A 23,031-nucleotide genomic window follows, 5' to 3' on the forward strand; every position below is an offset into this window, starting at 1 on the left:
TTCACTGGGGTGACTGTGACCTCAGAGCCTGGATCCCGAGCATGCGGCAGTGATGCTATGTGCCTTCCCTGGGTCCCTCCTGGTTCTAACTGGGTCACACCCAGTCACTGTTCTCACCCTGGGTGGCCAGAGAGTCTCCTGGGGTGCTTGTTTATACCAGAGATTCTGCCTGGGTAGGTCTGGGATGGGCTGAGCATTCTAAATTTTATTTAGATCTGCTGAATAGTTGGAACCCTAGCCTAGTTTCCTAAGAATAAGCTGTGTGGCTGCATCTGCAAGCACAGTATTGGCAGACACCAGCCCAGCCCAGGCCCCGCCAGGGAATGCCGCGTGCTGACAGGCAGCTGCCCCAGCCGGGCAGGGTGCTTGGCCTCAGGCCCAGGGCCACTTACAAGCCTCCATCCTAGTGACGTCAGAGGAAGCCGAGAGCCCACGGTCCTGACAGGCAGGTCAGTTGCAAGCTCCCCGTGTCCTCGGAGTGACAGATCCGAGCAGGAGGCTCTTGAATATTTAATCCAAGCTGAGGTATGGCTACTCACGGTTGGTAACTTACAGAAACATCCAGCCACCCACCCACACGCATTTTTTTTAACATTTTTTTGTTGTTGTTGTTAATCTTAACCTAAAAACTTGAGTGACATCTCATTTTAAAGAAGCCAAAAGTAAACATTTCTAGATGAAAATTTAAGATTATAGGAGTGACTAATTCTTAAAATGTCATTACTGTATCTAAGAAAAACTATGTGGTTTCAGATGGTCCTGTGCCCTCATCTTCCTACTAAGGGTACCCATATAATAAGTATGAACTTCTGGGAGAACAAATGCCACAGGAGCCCTCTCACCGTGCCCCCGAGGCAGAGTCCCTCACACTCCTAGAACCTCCCAGAATTTCTGCAGAGCCCACTTGGTCTCCTCGTGTGCCTAGTACCTTGTTTACTTTCTTCACAGACTAGCCTGTAGGACAAACACCGAGCAGACATCCAGCCTCGCCTGCATCTAGTCAGATGTAACGGGTACCTGCAAGAATACCGGGGCCCCCGTGCCCCCCACCTCCACCTGCCCCCCACTCACGGCTCCTGCCTCGGGGCCCCTGCAGCCACCCTCCTGCCTGGACCACCTCACCCAGACACAGGGCTCTGTGCCCTGCCCTGCAGGCCACCCTGCATGTCCCCACCAGCCCGGCTCTGCTCCCTCCCTAACTTCCTGTGGCCTCGCCCTGGCCTCCCTGCCTTGATCACCCCTGGCCCTCATGGCGAAGCCGGCCTGCACTGGGGCCCAGGAGAGCGAAGGAGTGAACTGCCAGGCTCCAGGGCACCTCGGGGTGATGCCCCGTGAATTTGGTTAAAGGGGCCAGTCTGGCAGCTGGAGTCGTGGAGCCCACTCACGTCTAGAACCTCACTCATCCCCCTACACCATTTCTTCCTTGTTTAACTTTGAGTCTGCTTTTAACAGCTCATCCCTCCTGGAGACAACCTAACTGCCCAGTTATTTCTTCAGATATCTGCCCTGAAGACTAACTGAGAGGAAGCCCCTCTGGAACCCTAAGGTCCGCGTTGTAGCAGGCATGGGGACTTGGCTCCATCATCAACTGCTCAGGAGCCTCCTGACACCCCAGGCCCAGGTACGTGCCCCAGCTCCCAGAGCCCCGTGCAGCCCTGACCCCAGCCACAGCCTACGGCACCCCTGAGCGTGCATGCCTCCAGCCGGTGAGCCACGGGGCCAGGACCGAGCAGGTTCTGCCCCTACGGTTGGGCGGACTGCTGTCTGCCATGTCCTGTGCAAGACACAGGCTTCCTGAGAACTAAGCAGGGGCTGCGCGCTGCAGTGCCTGGGCAGAACTGTGCTGGATCCTAATTCCATCCACTTTCCTTTGCTCAAAGCCTGGGCTTATGAACGAGCGTGTGTGCACCATGCCCTGGGAATGCCAGCCCACTGGATGGCCTTGCACACGGAGGCAGGACTGCTTAGCTGACCCACAGCAGTCAGTCTTCAGTGACAGCATGGGCTCTGCTAGGCATCTTGTCAGAGAAACCAGGTAACTGTCTCCCTTCTTAAGTAACTGAATCTGGACTGGACTCCTATTTTTTGCAGAGCTTAACTCCCCTCCCAGCACACACTTCCACCAACATGGAACCACCCCCAACACACTTCCACGTGGGAAAGGGTGGAGACTCCCCGGGGCCTCGGGGAGGTGGGGGAGCAGACAGAGTCCGGTGCCAGCCCACCCTCGGCCTGTGTGAGCCCTTCAGCACGTCTGCCCCGAGCCGGCTTCAGACGGACAGCCACGGTTGCCGGCACCCACACGGCAGCCAGAGCCCTGCGAGGCCCAGCCTGCGGCGGGTGCTGGATGATGGCAGCCACGCCACCCTGCCCACCTGCTACCTGGTCATCTCACACGACGAGAAGCCACCTGGTGATTGCTATGGACCTACTTCATCAAAGAAAGAAAGTCTGTGCCATAAGCAAGTAAAAGGAAGCAAAATTCAAAACTCAGAACTTTCTATAGATTTTGGGCCAGATGGTGACTTCATGCAAGCCCACAGAGCCATAGCTCTGCCTCCTCCCATGAGGCCCTGCTTCTCTGGGGACGCAGCAAGACGTGGCCCAGACTTCCCCTTCTTGAGTGCTGCCATGCAGCCCTTCCACTGGGGAAAGCTCAGGGCCAGTCTGCGCTGGTCACAGCTCCTGCGGGGGCCCAGCTGCCCCCACATCCCTCCTGGCATGGTTGCAGGGTCTGTGCACCTGCTGGCCCACCAAGGACCACCCAGTCCCTGCTTAGGGCACTCCAGCTCCCGTGAGGCCGGCACACCACACACGTGGCCTCCCAGAGGCTCTGGTCTCAGTGCGGACCTAAGAGCCAGCTGTAGAGGCCACACCCTGCTGGTTCCCGTGGACCCCTAGGCCCAGGGCGCACACGGCCAGCCCGGCCAGTTCTCTGCCCTGTGAGGCAGGCGCAGCCCCGCAGCGCTCCCGTCGCGTGGGGGCCACATGGGCTCTTCTGAAGCTAACTTCCCATCTTCACTAGGGTTTTCAGCACTAGGGCTGCCACCATCAGAAGTGGTGACAGAAGGCAAGCTTCTTGTAAACAGGCTGAGAACCATAAAGGGGAGATAGACTTGCAATATGAAGCTTGCACGGTCCGGGCTACACTGTGACACAGTCAAAGGGCAAAAGTCTGATTCAGAAAAATGTTGAAGGACATGTAACTAACCAAGGGCAGATACACTTACTATACAAAGCACCACAGTTACTTCGAAGAATACAAAAAAGACAAAAAGCCCATCCTGAGCATGGGCAGAGTGGCCCCCGAGCCGTCACGGCCACGCCCTTCCAGTGACCTGGTGGCCTCACTCCAGGGCCTCGCATCTTTATCCATAAAACGGGGTAATTATAGCATTTACCTCACAGAGCATTTGAGAACAAAATGACATGATGCATATGGAGGAATATTTGCCAGGGCCCGGCCCGGGCCAACCTGCAGTGACTGTGCGGCCAGGGCCCAGACATGCAGGCGTGGCCACCCCGTCCCTGCTAGATGTCCACAAAGCCTCGGGCCAGCAGTGTGCAGACCTCGCTCGTCAGCTTCATGCTCAGTCTTCAGAGAACGCGGTGCTTCTGGGAAGGATGCAGCCTGGCTGCCCACGGGGCACAGGCTCTGGGCCCCGCTGCTGGACTCCCCGCGCCTTGGGGAAAGCCGGCCATCGGGGCGGTGGGACAGGATTCCCTATGACACAGCGGGGCCATAAACCACCGCAGAGAAGGAGCCAGCTATGTGGGGACAAATTCATGAGTCAGGTGAAGGGGCCCCTGGAGGGAGCCCAGCACACAGCCGCCAGCGCCGGCCACCCCAGGGACAGAACCCAAGCTGTGTGGCACGGGCCACGTGGCCCCCCTACCCGCAGGAATGATGCCGATCCTCAGCGGGCTGGCCACCAGAGCTGCCCGGGGCTGGCTGGGGTCCACGCCGGCGAGCCTCTGTGTCCTGCCGATCAGGCCGTGCAGGACCTCACTGAACATGCCGTCCCCACCGACACACACGACCCTGCGGGAGGAATGGGAACACATGAGGACCCTGGCCACCGCTCCGGGTGGCACCCCCCACGCCTGCTGCACTCCTGGGGGCCGGGCATGTGTGCCCACCCTGTTGCAGCCGCCCTTCCGCGTCACTCAGTCCCTCGGCCAGCTCTCCCCAGCCCCTCCATCAGCATCCCGGTCCTGCCGGGAGGTCCCTCCAAGCCTCTCATGGTGGCAGGAGGCAGGGCCCCTGGGGGCGTGAGGGCAGGGCGCCGACCGAGCCCCAGGTTCCCTCGGACTCCGCTCGTGGGAGAGAATGCCACTTCTTCCAGGCCCACAGCTGGGTCCCTCCCTTCAGGCCAAGACACCAAGTAATAAGCACAGAAGCAAAATCCAAACAGGCCCCCTCCCCGCTCCAGCCTCTTCAACCAAGGCCTCCACAAACTCGACCCCTGTGGCAGGCGACCAGGCTCCTGGCCACCCCCTCGAACCTCGCCTCCCGTCTTGGTCAAGGACCTGCACCGCTGCCCCGGGAGCCGGTCTCCTGCCCTGGGGTCACCTGTCCTCCTGGGGAGATGGCCCATCCGGTGTGGCTCTTAACCTCAAATCTACATTGCAGAGCCTCTCCCAGGCACTGCCCGCACTGCTCCGTGTCCTGGGGCACACTCACCCCATGAGACCCTCAGCTTTTTACCTCTGTGCCTTCTCAGCAGCCCTGAGACAAAGCATAGTGACTGTCATGACTGGGAGCCCCCACACAGAGGTGCGCCAATATCCCTGGACAGGCCGCTGTCAAGGCACAGGGCAGGTCAGACCCTGGCAGTGCAGCCCTCACAGCATGCTGGCTGGCCTGGAAGGGCCCGTGCCCTTGGCCACTGTCCAGGCAGCTCCTGCCTGAATCCTGTAACTGCCTTCAGCGCTCCTGGGTCCAAGCCCATCTCACTGCTCCTCACCGTGCAGCTTTTCCAAAATGCCTGATCCCACAGCACCTGTGCCTATGAGTGATCCGTGGGGCCTTACCACCCTCGGAGTCAGGCCGCCTTACCCCAGGCCTTGTTTCTATTCTCTTGAGCACCCGCCATGTGCCAGGTCCAGCTGTGCACAAGGCAGAGGGTGCTGGCTCCCCAGGAGCTGACGCTCCAGCAGAGAGAGACAGGACACAACACATCACACCAGAGGTGGGCTGGGCGGGCACAACACCTCCGCTGTGGCGCTGCAGCCAGAATGTGCAGCCAGGGTCTGAGCTGCAGGAAATGGAGGACACCCGGGGGCCTGCTGCATAATGACCAGTCTGCACCCTCCACACAGCCACAGGGAAGGCGGAGGAGCGGCTGGACAAGCAGGAGAGGGAAGCAGTGAGCATGCAGGCGGAGCGGGTCGGGGTTTCCTCCTGCCATCAGGAACTAGCAACTGGCAGAAGCTGAGAAAGGACAAAAGCAGGTAACGGCACCATATCAGCATTAATTTCCTGGTTTTGATCATTATATTTTGGTTCTGACAGAGATTAGCCTTGTTTTTAGGAAATAAACACTGGAATATTTAGAGACAAAAGGTGATCATGTCTATAACATACTTTCAAAATGATTCAGAAACACTAATCTGTGTACGTAGGCAGAAGACTGCAAAGGAAAGCACAAAACTAAGCAGAATGGGTGGCTCTCAACTTTTCTGGTTTTCTACAATATGCACATTTACTTCACAATTAGGAAAAAGGCTAAGGAAAGGGGGTGAGCAAAACTAAGACAGCTGAGTAAAACCCGCTTAGAATTTACTATTCATTCCTCATGATGAAAGGAGCTTACCCACCCGTCATACTTGTCTGTGTTGATCTCATACATGATGTCCTTGGCATGATTAGCACGTTCAGTAACTACAGGGAAAATAGTATCAGTTAGATTCAAATCTATGGCTCCCATTAAAAAAAAAAAGGCTTAACCACTCTTTTAAAATGAGGGCCTATACAATCTTTTAGGGGGATTTCCTATAAGAAATCCCTTCTTACTCCTGCCTAAATCCCTCGATGTGAGGTGTGGAGCAGACCTCAATGGAACACCTCTCAGAACCCAGGGGGCTGGGTAAGATCCCAGGACATTCTTGGTCTTTGATTGCCAACACATAACTTTTTTTTAAAGAGACTACATCTTCTGTTTCTTAGTTTTTCATTATCTAAGTTATTTTGAAAACTTCAGAATATACCAAATGTGAAAAAAAAGAAATGTTAGTCCATGGTCTGTATACTCAAAGTAAAAAACACAAACTACTGCAATTCAGTTGTACATACTTGATATCCATTTTCTCATCATTTCATTACAATCACTGTATCATTAAAAATTCACAGTGTTATCTTCACATTTCCTATCAGGGGCATTAAAGTCATTTCTATTGCTTTGTTATAAGGTGGGGCAGTGGATATCTGTGGGCATTGCTTTCTGTGTATATCTGACAGTTTTCCTAAGGAGGACTTGGAAAATGGGAATACTGTGCAAAAACCCTCATTTTTAGGCTCTTGATCTGCCTACCAGTGGGTCTTGAGCAAGGAGGTGCTGAGAGTGCTGACAGGGAGAGAACCCCCATCTCCCCACCCCCCACCACTCCGAGAACTTGCCCTGAACAGGGCGATGCAAATGTGCTGCACTGTTTCTTTAAATATCACTAACTGCTGAAACTATTTCTAGCCTTCGAAATTGCTTGTATCTCTTCTTGCAAGAATTTTCTGTCCATCACCTGTCCTCTTATCGTCTTAGTGTTCTTGAGTGTTTTACAGGGTGAGACTTGGCTAGAAAAGTCTGTATTTTTAATTTTGTATTTCCTCATTCTGATATATTTTTAAAAATATGTTTGTTTAAAATAATCTTATAGGATAAACACTTTTGCTAATGGCCATATTCAAATCATTCTCAAATTCACCTCCACATATTAAACAGCGATTGTATAGCTTACCGATCACTTCCGTGGTGACGGAGGCCAGCGCGAACAACGGCGCCACCTTTCTCTCATATATCCGCTTGCCGTGTCCCTTCCCTCCGAACGGATTGATGAACACCAGTAAGTGCTTCGGTCTAGAGGCTGCAAAACCACATGTCACAACGAGTATAACAAGGAATCGAAAGGAGGAACTGTGATCAGACAGAATCAAGTCACACCGGCTTCAGAATTCTGCTCAGCACTACCTGATGAAGAGTATTTGTAGGTTAAAGAACAGCACCCAAGGCCTCCTAACATGCAGACAGGGAAGAGCGACCTCCTGTCGGGATGAGGAGGTGCCGGGCGCACCTGCCAGATGTTAGGGAAGCCCGGGGAGTTCAGAACTCCGGCGGAGAAAGACACCGTCTTCTGATGGAGAGTCCAAACGCTGTAGACCCGGGCGGTGCTTCTGTGAAGGGAGAGTTTGCAGAGAACCGGAAGAGCGGGACAGATGCACAGAGAGGTGCATCAGGAGAGAAGGACGGGCGGGCGGGCGCAGACAGAGCTTGACGTGCAGGGGGACAGACAGAGGTGAAGCCGGCAGGGACATCAGCCCGCTGCCCAGCCCTCCCAGAGGCCCCCTCAGCCCTGCAGCTGGGTCTCCCGAGTCACCCCCCATTTTCTTAGACCTCCACATTTCTGTTTGGGTTAGTTCAAGTACATTCTGATGCTTAAAAAAATATTAATTTTAACTAACAAATCAATAAAAATAGCAAGAAGGTAAGGTATATACCCAAGAAAACTGAAAACCCAAGTCCACCAAAATCCTGTATACGAATGTTCACGGCACTGCTACTCACAATGGCCGAGAAGGTGGGCGTGCCCACAGCCCAGCTGATGGCTGACACACACACTGTGGTCTGGCTGTACGGTGGCATATCATTCAGCAATACAACGGAGCAAACTACTGATACGCTCACCAACACGTGTCACTCTGAAAACCGTTATGCTCAGAACCTGTAGCTTTACACAGAGGAGCTCCTATGCCACGATCCCTCCGTGTGGACTTCCAGGGCAGCCAAAACTAATATGTGGCAAAGTGACCAATAACGTCAGACTGGTGGCTGTCACTGTAGCAACTGGGAAGGACCCTGGGAACACTTCTGGGGTGATGTGAGTGTGACAGGGGTCTGGGCTGCACAGGAACAGGTGTGTTTCAAACCTCACTGGTGTAAACAGGATTTGTCCACTTCACTCTATGTGAATCCTACCTTGGAACTGTAAGCAAACAGTATGTCCAGCTAAGGATGTGCACACTTAAGTGTGTAAAGGCGAAGTGCCCAGATGGCTGCCCCTACTTTGAAACAAAGCAAAAAACTACCTTAACTGATAGATGGATAGACACTGACAAACCTAAGGCAGGCAAATGCTAACAAGAGCAGAGTCCCAGGTGGTGGGTATGTTGACTGTGCAGTTCTCTCAGTTTTCCCGTACGTCAGAAAATCTTTGCAATGAAGTACTGGGGGAAATACACAAGAGAGAATTTAATCCAAAAGTTGGTTCTTGGGGAAGATTCGTAAAACTGAGGAATCCCTAATAAAGCTGATAAAGAAAAAGGGAGAAAACATAATTATCAGTATCAGGAATGAGAAAGGGGGCATCATCCCAGAATCCACAAATAATGCAAGGAAAGTGAAAGACTTCATAAATAAATTTATGCCAATAAATTTGTAAATTTGGATGAAATTGACAAATTTCTAAAAAAATACAGTTTGCCAAAGCTGACAGAAGAAACAGAAAAACTGAACAGTCTGATAGCTAATAAAGAAACCGATGACATTAATAAAAACCTTCACACCAGGAAACTCAGGCCTGGATGGTCTCACCAATGGACGCTTCCAAATATTTATGGGAAAAAGTAGCCCCAGTGTTATACAAACTCTTCCACAGAAAAGGAGATGGCGCTTCCCAGCCCTGCATGTGGCCACTGTGAGCGAGCCAGCAAGACCAGACCAGAGTGTCACCAGAAAGGAGGCTCGTAGGTCTGTTTGCTCCTGAGCCTTGGAGCAAAAATCCTAAACAAAAGGTGAGTACACCAAATCCGAAAGATCAGCACATCGAATCCGGAAACGCAAAACAAAGCTTTGAGAAAAAACATCTTTGTGGCCTTGGAGTAAAGACGTCTTAAATAGCAGACTCAGAGACTCCAAGAAGGGACTAGCGGTTACCCAAGGGGAGGGTGTGGAAGGGAGGGTTGTGGGGGGGAGGGAGAAGGGGACTGAGGGGTATCATGTTTAGTGCACATGGTGTGGGGGGCACGGGGAAGACAGTGTAGCACAGAAAAGGGACACAGTGGATCTGTGGCATCTTGCTGCACTGATGGGCAGGGACTGCACTGGGGTATGGGGGGGACTCGATAATATGGGTGAATGTAGTAACCACGTTGTTTTTTCATGTGAAACCTTCATAAGAGTATATATCAATCATACCTTAATTAAAAAAAAAAGATGTCTTAAATAGGACACAAACTAACCACAGAGTTAAAAAAAAAAAAAGATAAATAGTACTGCATTAAAATTAAGAATGTGTCTTCATCAAAAGACACCAATAAGGGAATGACAAGGAAGCCACAGAATGGGAGAAGATGTGTGCAGTTCATTAATGCGATAGAAGATTCAGGCTCACGATATGTGAAGAATTTCTGTGTATTATTAAGAAAAACAGAACCCAACAGAGACGTGGACAGAAGACTTGAACAGACACCTCATAAAAGTGGATTTTCAAGTGTCCCATGAACAGGGGAATGTATTTCTCAACTCCATTAGCTGTCAGGAATGCAAATTAATACCATAGGCAAGACTGCTAACCCCCACCAGATGGTTAAAATGCTGAAGGGGTGGTTAAGATGCAGGGCATCCAGAACTCTGATACTCTGCTGGTGGGCGGTGAACAGAGGCTGCATTCCATCCGCCTCCTGGTCGCATTCTCATGAGAAGGCCAGAGAAGGCCAGAGGGCAGGAGGGAAGGGGGTAGAAATGGGGAAATGGGGGGGGGGAGGCCGGGGAAGCCGAGGCAGTGTTCTCAACAGAGTAGTGCCGAGTCCAGAGAGACATCGGAAGACAGAGCTCAAGGGGCCTGAGATGGGAGGAAGGGCAGGACGCACCTGGCGGGGGCAGGCGAGGAACCCCGCACCGCACAGCGTCAGGGGCGACGCGCAGCGGGCCCCGCCCCGCCGCGCAGGTGCCAGCCAGGACCTGCGCCCCTCCTTTGGGCCGCGACGGCCTCAGAGGCTGGCGTGTGGGCCGCACCTTCTTCCAATAACTATGACTCACTTTTTGTATCTGGATGCCACATTAATTTAAAAAGATACAAAACCAACTAAACATGGGCTGATCCTATTCTAGGGCTGAGGCCTGGACCGTGCATCAAGGCTATAACCGAACAACACGGACAGGGCTGCACCACAAAGTGAGTGGACACCTAAGACGTCTGAGTGTGACAGCCCAGCTCCTGCTATGTGTGCCAGCCCTTGCACGTGTAAACCCGGAAAGGTCACACTGCTTTACCATTCCCCTTGGTCTAGGGGGCTGCGGGAAAGGAGACAGTGGGGCGACGCAGGGCAGCATGTGGGCCCCCAGCCGCCCGCCTTTCTCTAAGTATAAAAATGCAACATACTCAGCTTCTCAAGCAGCTCCCGGAGGGTCTGCAGCCACAGGTGGCACAGCGGCGCGTCGGCGCACCAGAAAGTCACCTGCGCCCACTTCCAGCGGTGCCGGCGGGCTCTCTTCACGCAGTGCACTGGGCGGAGACAGGCAGCTTGTTAGTCTCAGGCTCGTGTGTGAGCAGGTCGCGTCCTCCCCGCGCAGCCCCGGGGCCTGACCCACGTGTCCCCACCATGCACTTTTATGTTAGGAAAAAGATCCTATTTCTCAGTTGCTTTAACCCATGTAAAAAAAATAAACAAAAGGAGAAAAAAGATCACTAAAACCTAAACATTAACTAAAGTAGCCCTTGGAAAAACATGCTATGAGGCTGTTTCCCTAAAGATAAACCAAGGCGGCGCAGAGTCTGTCAAGCAGGCGGCTGAGAGGCTGCCTTTCGTGTGACCCACGCGCCTCAGTGAAGAGCTGTAGGAAGACGTCTAGCCCCCGTTACCTGTGAAAGCGCAAGGCTTTTCCATTTTCTGCCATTTTCCGCTCGTGTGGTGTTTCCTGTTAACGTCTGTTTCCTCAACAGTGATAATCTCAGAAATGGGCACAGAGCAGGTATCTGTACAAAGAGCGCATTTTGTCAAATGACCTTCAGAAACACACGAAAACAAGAAATCCAACCTCAAAGTACACTTTAATATTCTCATTAGAAATCGAGAAGGAAAGTTACATATGGGTTTTTTAATTCAGATCTAAGTAAGTCTGGGAGACGCAGTGTTAACCAAAGATGGGTCACCGAGTGTAGGCCTGCGACTTTTCAGATGATTTGCTCGGCTGACTCTTCTGGGCCAGCTACTGTGCTAAGTCGTGGCCAATGTTTAAGACAGTGTCTGTCCTTCGCCTGGTTCAGTGCCTGGCTCAGAAATCCAAGTGGGAAAGAGGCACCCAGTAGGACCCAGGGACGCCCAGACCCAGAACGACTGAATGTGTCTGGGAGAGTCAGGGCCAGGCCAAGGCAGAGGTGGCAAGGGCCCACACAGGTCCAGCTGGACGCTGCAGGCGAAGCGGGAGACTCCGATGGGCCTGGGGGATGGTGACACCAGTCATTCTCTACTAGGGAACCAGGATGAGGCCGACCCCACCGCGCTGCCCAGGGCCTGTTTGGAGGACGGCTGTAACGATGGGCTTGCAGAAGCCTCCAGGTAAGACGTCCAGGTAAGGCTGTGGGAGGTGTGAGATGGCAGCTGGCGATGGAAACCGTGGGCCGGGGAAGCAAAGAAAACTGGAGATGACCAGCCCCCAGTCTGAACAGGCTGTGTTCCAGAAGCTTATCTGTGCCCTGCTGTTGGGCATTATGATCTGTTTTTACATAGAAGAACATTATAATTTGTGGTTAGGTCCTAGGCTGGCTATAAAACCTGTAATATAGCCCAAGAACTGCTTTTTTGTAACAGCTAAATTTTAAAAATGTTGGAGGTGCAGGGGGCATCCTGGCTACCACGCCCCCTCGGGCCTGCCTGTGCCAGCTCTTGGACAGGCTGCCCTTGCCCCACAGCTGCCTCCCCGGAGCCCCGGCCCTGATGTGATCCTGGCACTCAGCCCCCTGACCACACATCTCACCCAGAACGGGCGGATGGTGGAGTCCATGGGCAGGGCCTGGCTCCAGCGACCCCTTGGGCGGGGGCCACTTGCTGATGAGCAGCTTATGCCTGAGCCTCCTGGACTGGGAGTAAGCTGCAAGTTCCACCCCAGCCCTACTGGGTGACCACTGCCAACTATGAGTGTGTTGAGAGGAAACTGGGGGGCTGCGTGCACCCTAGGGTAGGAGTGACACGGCTCAGCGTTCAAATGAACAACGGCCTCACTGGAGGAATCGTGGTGGGTGGGCAGGTGCCTTCATGCCATTCAGTTAGTAAGAGCTGCAAATGCCTCACAGGACAGCTGGCTCACGAGAGGCTCCAGACGGTCATACTAATCTTGCTGATGCGACCTGGCCAACCCCAGGAACCCGAGAGGGTGGCGTGGCTGGCCAAGCACTGTGCACCAGTGCCCGCCAGTGCCCAGCCCAGCATCCCTGTGCGGTCGGTCCCACCAACCCACTATGTCTCCCGCGGCAATGACAGGGCCAGGCCTCAGACTCCACGACCTCTGCTGGCCCAGTGCTCCGCGATCCCCAGGCACCCAGTGGGCACCCACTGCTCTCCTGGCACAGACACAGCCTGGCCTCCCAGGACTTCCCCCTGACGACCACCAGAAGGAACGTGGTACAGGCTTCAGCGTGGCAAGCATGGACCAGCAACCCAGGCACCTTGTCCTCAGCCACAGCCCCCATGAGCAGGGGCAGCGGCTCTGCTGGTCGGCCCCACAGAAGGCACTGCCCCTGCCAACTCCATGCCCACCAAGCATCCCCGCTGTGGGGGGACGGCCCTCCAACTCCTGCTATCACCACTGTGCTCCTTGGGCCGATGTCAGCCCTGTTGTGGGGGCAGCTGTGGCCAAGGCCCCACAGGAGTCACCTTTCACTTTGTGAAGTGACGACCTGACACCCTGTCTTAAGCAGACTTCTGAGTGAGTACTCTTCTGGAAGAGAAAGGAAGGACAGACGGACTCTGAAGACGGCAGAACTCCCAGATGCTTCTCTGGACCAGGGCTGCTCACCCCACACCACAGCACCTCTCTGTGGTGGGACCGTCCTGGGCACTGCGGGATTTGAGCATCACCCCTGGGCTCCACGCACACGGCCGGTCGGTGGCCAGTGTCTCCTGGGGACAACGTTGCCGACTGAACCACGGCCTTAGGGACCAATGGGCTTGGCAACCCCTCCTTTAAACAGAAGACACAAGTACAAGCTTAGGCCAGTCTTGGGGCCCGGGGCTCCCCCACATCACCAGTCCCCAGGAGAGCCCTGCTCGAGCCACATGCATGTCCCATAGCTGCCTCGCGCCCGGCCTTCTCAGTCTGGACCTCTCTCTCCTCCCCGACCCTCCTCCAGGAGCCCCGCCTCCTCCCTCACGTCCCTTCTGGTGAGGCGGGCTCCGTCGGAGATGCAAGCATGAGCCTGGCAGGGCTCGGCCCAGATCCTTCCATGCTCCCACGGCCCTGGGACCACGTTTAGACGCCCTGCTGCTCATGGTGCAGGTTAATCCAACACCCCCGGCTGGGGGCACAGCTGTTGGAGCAAGGCGTGCCCGCCCCAAGCCCCCAGCACTCGGCCCGCGGTGGGCTCTGATCCCCGACTTTATGCTCACCTCGCCCCGGCACCCAGTGTCCCGTGCCGCAGATGTCCCGTAACACAGCCGGAATCATGAACGAGCACACATGTTCGCAACAGAACCTGAAGGTTTTCAACCAAAGTTCAGCCAGATGGTAAACAGCCTCCCAGGAATGTTACCATCTCACCAGCACCATTATAAACCTGTCCACCATCCTGATTCACTAAGTGAAGGGCTCTTGTTATTGGCGAGTCTTTAAAATCCTGAGACGAAGAAGGGTGTCCACCTAGGGTAACAACTGTCTCTCCAAAGTCTGCACCAGCGACAGCTGCGGCTGGCCCTCCCGTCCTGGCTCGGGGGGTCCCCACAGGTGTGGTGGGGGGAGGGTAAAGCTGCCGGGCAGGCCAGGATCCCACCCAGACCACCGTGGTGCTTGAGGAATCTCTGGGCTAAATTCACGTTTAGCTCAGCTGAGTCTTCCCTTAAATCTTTCTAAATCATTCTAGGCACAAAAGTTTTAGAATCCTTATACCCTAAAATATTTCAAGATGTACTTTCCTTTTGAAAGGTATTCAACTATCAGATATATCATGGCTTTATGCTTGAACACTTGGACCTCTGCTACTGACTTTATCAGCCCACCCAGGGACCCATGGATGTCAGGGCAGACACCTGGAGGCCAGGCATCACCCACTGGGGCCCCAGAGAGGCTGCACACGGTCCCAGCGAGGGACAGATCGTGGCATGCTCTTTCTGAAGGCCCAGGAATCTCCGTGTGCAGGACAAAGTGCATGTCCTGGCTTCACAGAGTGGGTTCCAAACTGCCATTGCATTTGCTTCCCCCAAAAGAGGCTGGGCCAAGGTGTGTTACTAAAGGAGCAGCTGAGAAGTCAGGGGTTGCTGGGGCCGGTGAGCAAGGGGGGAAGCGTGGGAAGGCCTGGGAGGGGGGCCTGGCACCTGTCAACCCAGAAGCCTCTGCAGGTGCATGTGTGTGCACACACAGTCACACCCGCCCTTTGAACAGGGGCATGGGAGATAGGATGCAGAGGTCCCCCCGCCCACGGCTCACTCTCATCTCCACATTAACAGCATAAACACTTTGTTCCGGAAAGGTAGCGTATCACTGTGTCCTGTCTGAACAATGGGCTGAAACATGGGCGGACCCTTCACATCCTGAACAGCCCGACTTGTTGGGACTCAGTCGCCTCCACAGCCCTGTGTCCTTTCATGCCAGCCACCTCGGTGACCGCCTTGCAGTCCTGAGGCACCAGCTGGCTGGTGACCCACCCAAGTCCCCACGCAGGATGCTCCACCAGCTCCTGGGACAGGCCTGGATGCAGGCTCGGCCCACCCAGGCTTTAGGGAACCCCACGCGGTGCCCCACGCCTCACTGCACTCCCGTCGTCCAGCCCCTGCCAGTCCTCCGAAGGGGCTCTTCCTGTCTGGAAAGCAGAGCAGGACCTGTGTGCCTCGGGGTCCCCAGGCTGCGGGGTCAGGAGGCAGATGCATTAGCCCTTGACCTGCCCCCACTCACGCCGTCCCCGTGCTCCTCGGACTCTGGAAACCCTGTGCTAGCCTTCGCATGCTAGTGGCCAAGAGCTTGGAGAGCCGCGGCGCCCGTGCAGGCCCTTGCAGCAGCAGAGGACAGCAGCCCCGGGCCGACTTGTGCTCTAAGAACCTGCTCTCTCCCCATCACACCTGCTGTGAAGGGCCCATGGGGATACTGAAACGAACCGGAACCTGCGTCCTCGAAGGGGGCGCACCTCTGAGCTCCAGAGCAGCCCCCTCCTGCTAGCCAGGACCACTCTGCAATGGGGACAGTACTGGTGTCACTCCATGGGCCATGGCAAGGACCCATGGGGCGGTTAAGCAGCGGGCACAGTGACATCAGCCCAAACAGACACGGCACAGACTTGCGTGCTGGCACGATAAGTCCACCCCTCCCACTGACCACGACTGGGAGCTCTGGAGGGGTCTGGAGAAAGACAGTTACCTAAGGACTCTGAGAGCAAGCCTGGGCCAGAGAGGCCGCCTGGGGGGCACAGGCAGGGTGGGGCAAGGCCGGGGCAGGTTTCCTGTCCCCTACCTCCAGCTCCAACCCGAGGCCAGCCTGAGATCTGGCACAGCTGGATGTGGACGGCACAATCGCCACCAAGAGGAAGCCCATTCCGCAGGCCAGAGGGGCTGGAGAAGGGTGTCCTGGCTCTGTGTGTGAATCGCCTTGAGCGTGCACTCACCCCTGGCCAGCCACGTGCAGACATGCCAGGAAGCGCAGACGGGCCTTGGGAGCCCGACTGCCATACGGGCCAGCAGCCAACTCCCATCCCCACTGCAGGGACAGAGGCCGGGCAGCCCCCGGCAGTGTGGCAAAGGCTGTGGGGGCTGGAATGACCCGGGAACTCCCTCCCACAGCCAGGCTGGCTGCTGCTAAAGAAAATTCTCCGAAGGACTTTAATAGGACCCAGATTCTTACAAGGTGACGCCCAAAATGTCCAAGATACAGAAGTAATCAGCACACCGAGAACCAGGATCCGCTGACACTCGAGGGAAATGACAATGAACGGAGGGAAGACACTGAGATGCCCAGAGCCAAGGCATCAGACACAAACTTCAAAGCCGTCGTGAGAGCCACGCTCAGTGGGGCCTGTGTGAACACTCTTAAAATGAATGGGAAGACAAGTTCTCAGGAGAGAAAAAGACACCATTAGGAGGAACCAAATGGAAAATTTAGGATCTAAAGTATGGAACCTGAAATGGAAAATCCACCGGACAGGCTCACCAGCAGTACGGGTGTGACAGAGGGAGTGAGTGAGGCTGAAATCGGCCCGCGGGAATAATCCATCCTCCAGATCAGACAGGAAACACGCTTAGAAAATGCACAGGGGCCTTCGGCCTCCATGAGGATGGACCAGGCGCCTCCCCGATCCCCCCGCCGAGGCGTGCAGCTCAGACGCAGGGCAGTGGCGAGAGGGCGGCTGACAGACCGGGAGCCCCAGGGAGGAAATGGGGGTGGGTTCCTGGTTTTCTCTTTGCCTCTCATATCTCATGTTTGGGGCTGAAGAACCCAGCAACTCGGAAATGCCAATGGGCAAAAAAAGGCCAGTGAAAGCCCCTCTAAGGACCAGGGCAAGGACAGCCCAGCAGGAGAGGAAACGGCACGACCCGACGGCAAAGGCCGACCGGGGCTCCCAAGACACCTGGACGCTCCCGGCCAGGGTGTGTGACGAAGACCGAGTGGGACTTTGACCCCAGCCAGCTGGGAACAGGCCTCACTCCCCCCGGGGGCCGGTGGGGCAAGAGGGAGCTGGAGCGACACCTCCACCCAGCAGCAGCGAGGCGCCCCTTGCCTCCTTGGTGGGGTGGTGTCAAGGGAGACCTAGCGGTGGGCCAGCGTTCTCGCCCCCAGCCACCTCTCCCTGCCCGGGTGTCAGAGCCCCTGTAGGGAGCAGTCACTACCCCTCCCAGCCAAGGAGGCATCAGTGGAGGCCTCAAGTGGGGGCCCAGAACGCCCACCCCACCAGCACCAACAAGGAGATCCTCCGTGGCTGTCAACAAGGCCCATACCTGGAAGTAACTAGCCCCCCTCTTCCCTGATGGAGCAATGTCAGAAGAGCCAGCTAAATGAGCTTTAAATAAGATGAAAAATTTCATAACATAGCACAAAGCATCCACGTTGCAACTGAAAATCAATAACCATGCCAAGAACCAGGAAAGACCTCAAAGTGAATGAAAAAGACAATCACAAGATATCAACACAAGATGACAGAGATGCTGGTCTGATCCGAGGAGGGTTTTAGGGCAGCCATAGGGGAAATGCTTCCCGAGCAATGACACACTTGGAACACATGAAGACACAGGCTCAGCAAACAGAGAGAAGGCAGGAAGGAGAACCGAGTGGAAATTCTGGAACAGCCACCAAAACAGGAAACAGATGGTTGGAGCCAACAGCAGAATGGAGACAAGAATCGGTGAACTGGAAGACAGAACAATAGAAGGAGAATAAAGCAAAACAAAGCGTATTGAGAACAATACAAAATCTGAACAGAAAAAAAATAGAGCTTAAAAAATGAAGAAAGCCTGAGGGACCCAGGGGACCGTGAGGAGATCCAACACCCGCATCACTGGGGTCACAGAGCCAGAGGAGACGGGCTGAAAAGGCACTCAAAAAAGTAATGGCGGAAAACTTCCCACATTTGGCAAAAGACAAAATCTCAAATATGATAAATCCAAAGACATCCAAACCAAGGCACATTGTAGTCAAATTCTGAAAACGAAATACAAAGAAAAAAAGGTTGGTGAGAGAGAAACACCTGATCTGCGGGGGGAGCCATGTGCGCGGGGGGGTCACGGAGGCGGGAGGGCAGTAGTGCAGTATTTTTCCAGTGCGGAAAGAACCGCCAGCCCAGAATCCTAAACCCAGCAAAATTATCCTTCAGGGAAAAAGGGGAAATCAAGACGCTCTTGGCTGAAGCAAGACTAAGAGAACTTGTGACCAGACCTACCCAGAAAGAATAGCGAACAGAAGCAGAACGGAAATGATAAAAGATGACACCCCCGGCCCCACCCAAGCAGAAAGAGGCCGAAGGAACACACGGCGAGCAAAGATAAGGGCGAACACCACAGAAGTTCCTTCTCTCCTTGGCTTTTCTAGATCGTGAGCTCCATCTACACGAACCGACACCCAGGACGACCATTCAGAGGCTATACACTGAGATGCGCTCAAAAACAACAAGATATTTTACCAGAAAAAATAATAGTAATAATAAAGACTTATGTATAAATCAAAATGGAATTCTAAATAAGTGTTATGTAATCCGCAGGAAAGCAGGAAAAAGGAAACAGAATGAAAAACAGGAAACAAAAAGTGAACTGGCAGACGTAAGCCCTGACACATCCATTGTTACGTTGGAAGACAAGAGATCGGCCAGGTAAGTCGAAAGCACGAGTCACGTCTACGCGCTCTGAAGAAACTCACTTCAAATCTGATAAGGTGAACAGGTGGACAGGGAGAAGATGGAGAAGACCCAGCACACAGACCTTAACCAGCGAGGGCAGGAGTGGCTATGTTAATGGACAAAGTGGACTTCAAGACAGAAAATCCCCAGAGGCCGAGGGGGGCATGACAAGGAAAAAAAGAGTTGGTCCAAAGTGAAGACAGAGCGGCCCTGACTGCGTGTGCATCGAAGCACAGAGTGAGAAGTATGTAAAGGAAACGCCAGGACAACCACAAGGTGAAACGGAGAAGTCCACAAGGACAGTGGGGCCCCCCGGTCCCCACCCTGACGCCCAACAGGACAGCCGGTCGGAAGATCGGCAAGGACGCAGCTCAACACCTCCAGCACCTCAGCAGCAGAAAGCATTCTTCTCGGGTGCCCACGGAGCAGGTACCGAGGTGGCACAGTCTCTTAGGCTCCTGCTGTTCTTGAGCTGCTCCAAACTGGGGGGCTCAGGGCAGCCTGGTAGGAAACGGGTTCGGGAGAAATGAACAGGACCGACCCCAGTGCCGGGGCCTGTGTGCAATGGCTTGTGCTTCCCCTTGGAGGGAACTTACACGTACCCTGACCGGCTGGGCCAGCGGCAGGGTCTACAAAGCACAGGCCACATGCAGCCAGCTGCCTGCTTTTATAAATGAAGTTTTATTGGCACAGAGACATATGCATTTGTTTACATACTGTCTGTGTAGCTGCTTTTGTGCTAAAACAGCTGAATTGAAGAATTGTGAACCACAAAGCCTGAAACGTGCTCTCTGGCCCTTAAGAAAATGTTTGCTGATCTGTTTTACAGTAACATATAAAGTTAACCTTGGAATAATCTCAGAATAATTACTATTTTTATGACTGAGTTGGGCTACTATCAAATCATGGAATCTGAGGGTTACTGAGGCAAGTGCCTAAGAGATACTGTGGGAGGGGCTGCTGTTTTTCTGACATTCGCTTTTGAGACCGCAAGTGCCGGTACACCTCTTCGTGGAGTGACTACTCACATCTGAAAAGAGGTTTTTTCTCTGAAATAGGCAGATGGTATTGCCATTTGTTTCCTACTCAGATATACTGAGGTTCTTCCCTATCAATACGTGCAGGCCATTAGCTCTGCATGATTTGACCATCTACATTATTTTTCGCTTCAGAATGGACAGAAGACAGACATTCACGGCACACATTAGGTGGGTATTTGACACAGGACTTCCAGATCTGTTGTGTTACACTTGAGAACTGTGTAGAATTCGTGGTCTTACACAAACTATTTGGCTCCGAGTCCCTCCCACTGGTTTCTAATGGGATTAGGGAAAAGTGGGTGCTTAAGGACAACAGAGGAAACCGTCACTGGGGCCCCCCCACCTTTCTCCCGCAGGCAGCTGTGCAACCCCCCAGTCAGTCACCGCAAGGCTGGAGGAGGAAGGGAATCCTGCCCCCAGGGAATGTGGGGGAGAGAAGACAAATACAGCCCAAAATATAGGTAAAGCAAGACCTGTAACAAAGTACAAATAGCTAACTAGCACAGGGGCACAGGCAGAGCCATGGAAACAACGAACGGAGTACCGAGGAGCAAGCGAGGGGACGGCCGGGCTGCGTTTGAAGCTGGGCAACCAGGAGGGAAGACATTCCAGGCTGAGCGGAGCATCAGTGCGGCATCAGGGATGGCTCCAGGGCAGCGGCGGGGGCATCATGGGGTCAGAGAGAGGGAGGCCCGAAATGCACGCAGGCACCGGTGACAGCAAGCCTGTGGGTCCAGCGTGCTGTGCATACAGGAGAACTTTCTAGCAAGGCAAGCATCAGGGGGTGGCCAGCGGCCATGGGAGCGGAGCAGGCAGGGCCAGGCCAAGGCACTGGTGCCGCAGTGGAAGAGCTTCGAGGTGCTTTGCAAACTCCCATCCCGACAGCCTCGTGTTCAGCCATCAGAGTTGCGTGCTAAGGAGGTGACACTGGACAAGGAGGACAGAAGGGAAGTCCAGGGTCAGGAGGTGGAGCAAGATGGCGTGTGAACCAGTGTGCGGCAGAAAGAGAACCAGGCTGGGTGGACAAGGAGAGAAGCGGCATGGCCTATGGCCCAGCAGCCGGCCGGCCTGGGAGCCGAGCGACAGGCTGCAGCGGGCCGGGCGGGGAAACCAGACATTGTTAGAAACTTGGAACCAAAGCTCACGGGAGGTCCCAGTGAGGAGGAAGCATGAGGAGCCCACGTGGTGCTGGCCCTTGGAAGCAGGAAAGTCAGGGTGGGCCTGCCACCCGGGACCAGGCTCCTGGGTCACAGACAGCACACGGAGGGCGGGAGCCGACTGTGTTCTCTAGAAAATTCCGCTACACAGAAATCCAGACTGTGAGAAAAGAGAAACAAATGGGGCGAGGCAGGGGCAGAAAGTAACACATAGCAGCAGTATCTTAGCAAACACACAGAAAATACATCTTCTGTGGTAAGGTACACTGGTTCCTTAAATACCAGTGTTTTTCCTTAGGATGGATGATCAAGCGTGGCATTGATGGGTCAAAGGAGATTTTTTGAATTTAGCCGGGTCAGTTTCCAAAACCAGGATAACAATTCACACTCCTGTCTGCCCGCTGTTCTGCTCTCCCGTCTCCGGGGTGTGAAACAGTGAACTCTGCTCCACTTTCAGTCTCTATTCAGATGCTCATCACCCATTTTTAAATTTTTTCTGTGAATGGCCTATACATATTCCCTGCCATTTCTCTAATGGATTCTTCAAATCAATTGTATATGTTCAAAATTTCTTTTAATTTTAACCCTTGACATCATATTGTTGCAATTATCACCCCCATCATTCTTTTACTTATGGAATTTTACAAAATAAAATGTAAGATTTTAATTTTGTCAAATAATCTAGCTTTTTCTTTATCTTTCTGGATTCCATCTTGGTGAGGAAGGTCTTCCCCCATTCTAAGATTATACATGGTCCTCTATTTTCCTGTGATAATTTGTTTTTATATGAAAATCTTTAATACATCTGATTCTGAGAAACTTTTACCATTGTCAAGCAATAAAAAAAGACATTTGTAATGTCCATGTCATTACACAAACCATAAAATCCTGGCTTAAGATGTTCGCATTTTTATGACCCAGCTTTCTACTCCTAAACACAGATCCAAGAGAAATCAAAGCATATGTCCCCCAAAAGACTTGTACACAAATGATCACAGAATCCTTACGCGGCCAGCCGAAGCTGGAAATGCTCTGTGAGTCCACCGGCAAGCGAATGGTTGAACAAGCCCGTACCCCCCACAGTGCGTATCACTTAGTAACAAGGAAGAAGGGACCAGTGATACATGAGGAATCACGGCAAGACTGAGTGGGGTCGAGAAGCCAGAGACAAAGGAGAGCAAAGTGCGTGATTCCATTTACAGGAAATCCCATTATAGGTCGAATCAATCCCTGGTGACAGAGCAGGGCAGAGGTCGTGTGGCGGGGCGCTCGGAAGGTTCTGGGGCGACCGGACCGGAGTGATGCTCAGGCCAAGCTCACACATGTATCAGAATTCACCAAGCTGTGAGAACTCTGTCTGCAAATTGTACCTCAATAAAGTTGAGTTTTAAAAATGCTGTCTTAGGAGAGTAGACAGTCATACGGGAGACATTCTGCAGTGTATTTCCCAGCTCTTCTTTCATGCATGTTTACATAGATGCAAATACCAAATATTATTCGCTGCTTAAGGGTAAACATAAGGGTGATTTTCTTCCTGTGCTTTTCTATATTATATTAATCAATATGAATTGCTTTTGTAAGCAGAAAACAAGTTGTTTTAAGTCTCTATGGCTTGCCTATGCCTTGGTGGGCACTGTGGAGGGAGTGTCGGAGACACTCTTTATGAATGCAGCAGTGACCTGGCCAAGGAGCTCACCAGCGGCCTGGGCACCCCGAATGGGGTGGTGGGCAGAAGGGGAGAGTTCTTCAAGGGCTGGGCCTGGGCAGAGCAGCCCACCCCAGTGCCTGGGCCACAGACACACACACCACCCCACAGACACACACACAGACACCCACACCCACAGACATACACACACACACACACACACACAGGCATACATACACACACACAGATACATACACCCACACACCCACAGACATACACACACACAGGCATACACACACACACACACACACCCCACACCCCCACAGACACCCACAGACACACACACACACACACATACCCCACACCCCCACAGACACCCACAGACATACACACACACACAGACACCCACACACACACACCCCACACAGACACCCACCCACACAGACACCCACAC

At 53.6% G+C, this 23,031-nt stretch overlaps 1 protein-coding gene and 1 long non-coding RNA gene across 5 annotated transcripts in view; one reads left to right on the plus strand and one right to left on the minus strand.

Annotated features, from left to right (window-relative positions):
* Window positions 1-23,031, minus strand: part of CERK (ceramide kinase) — a 37,881-nt gene that overhangs the window by 10,972 nt on the left and 3,878 nt on the right. For 2 of the 3 annotated variants that reach the window (XM_037007292.2, XM_073214054.1), the window contains exons 2-6: window positions 11,074-11,187; window positions 10,594-10,716; window positions 6,955-7,080; window positions 5,821-5,884; window positions 3,897-4,042 (exon numbers count right to left, since the gene is read on the minus strand). In XM_037007292.2, coding sequence (XP_036863187.2) covers window positions 3,897-4,042; window positions 5,821-5,884; window positions 6,955-7,080; window positions 10,594-10,716; window positions 11,074-11,187 — 573 coding nt within the window. Of the gene's footprint in view, window positions 1-3,896; window positions 4,043-5,820; window positions 5,885-6,954; window positions 7,081-10,593; window positions 10,717-11,073; window positions 11,188-13,816; window positions 13,890-23,031 lie in introns of those variants that run through there. The other variant, XM_073214055.1, reaches the window with a different exon arrangement.
* LOC140843672 (uncharacterized) lies at window positions 1,487-12,912 on the plus strand. Of its 2 annotated transcripts, XR_012121662.1 has the most exons (5): window positions 1,487-1,621; window positions 1,881-2,035; window positions 5,323-5,454; window positions 11,686-11,770; window positions 12,505-12,912. It is a non-coding gene; the product is annotated as an uncharacterized lncRNA (long non-coding RNA). The 2 variants fall into 2 exon arrangements; XR_012121661.1 differs by lacking the exons at window positions 11,686-11,770; window positions 12,505-12,912 and having other exon boundaries at window positions 5,323-5,814.

This window comes from Manis javanica, chromosome 10 (assembly GCF_040802235.1).
Source record: "Manis javanica isolate MJ-LG chromosome 10, MJ_LKY, whole genome shotgun sequence".
NCBI lineage: Eukaryota > Metazoa > Chordata > Mammalia > Pholidota > Manidae > Manis > Manis javanica.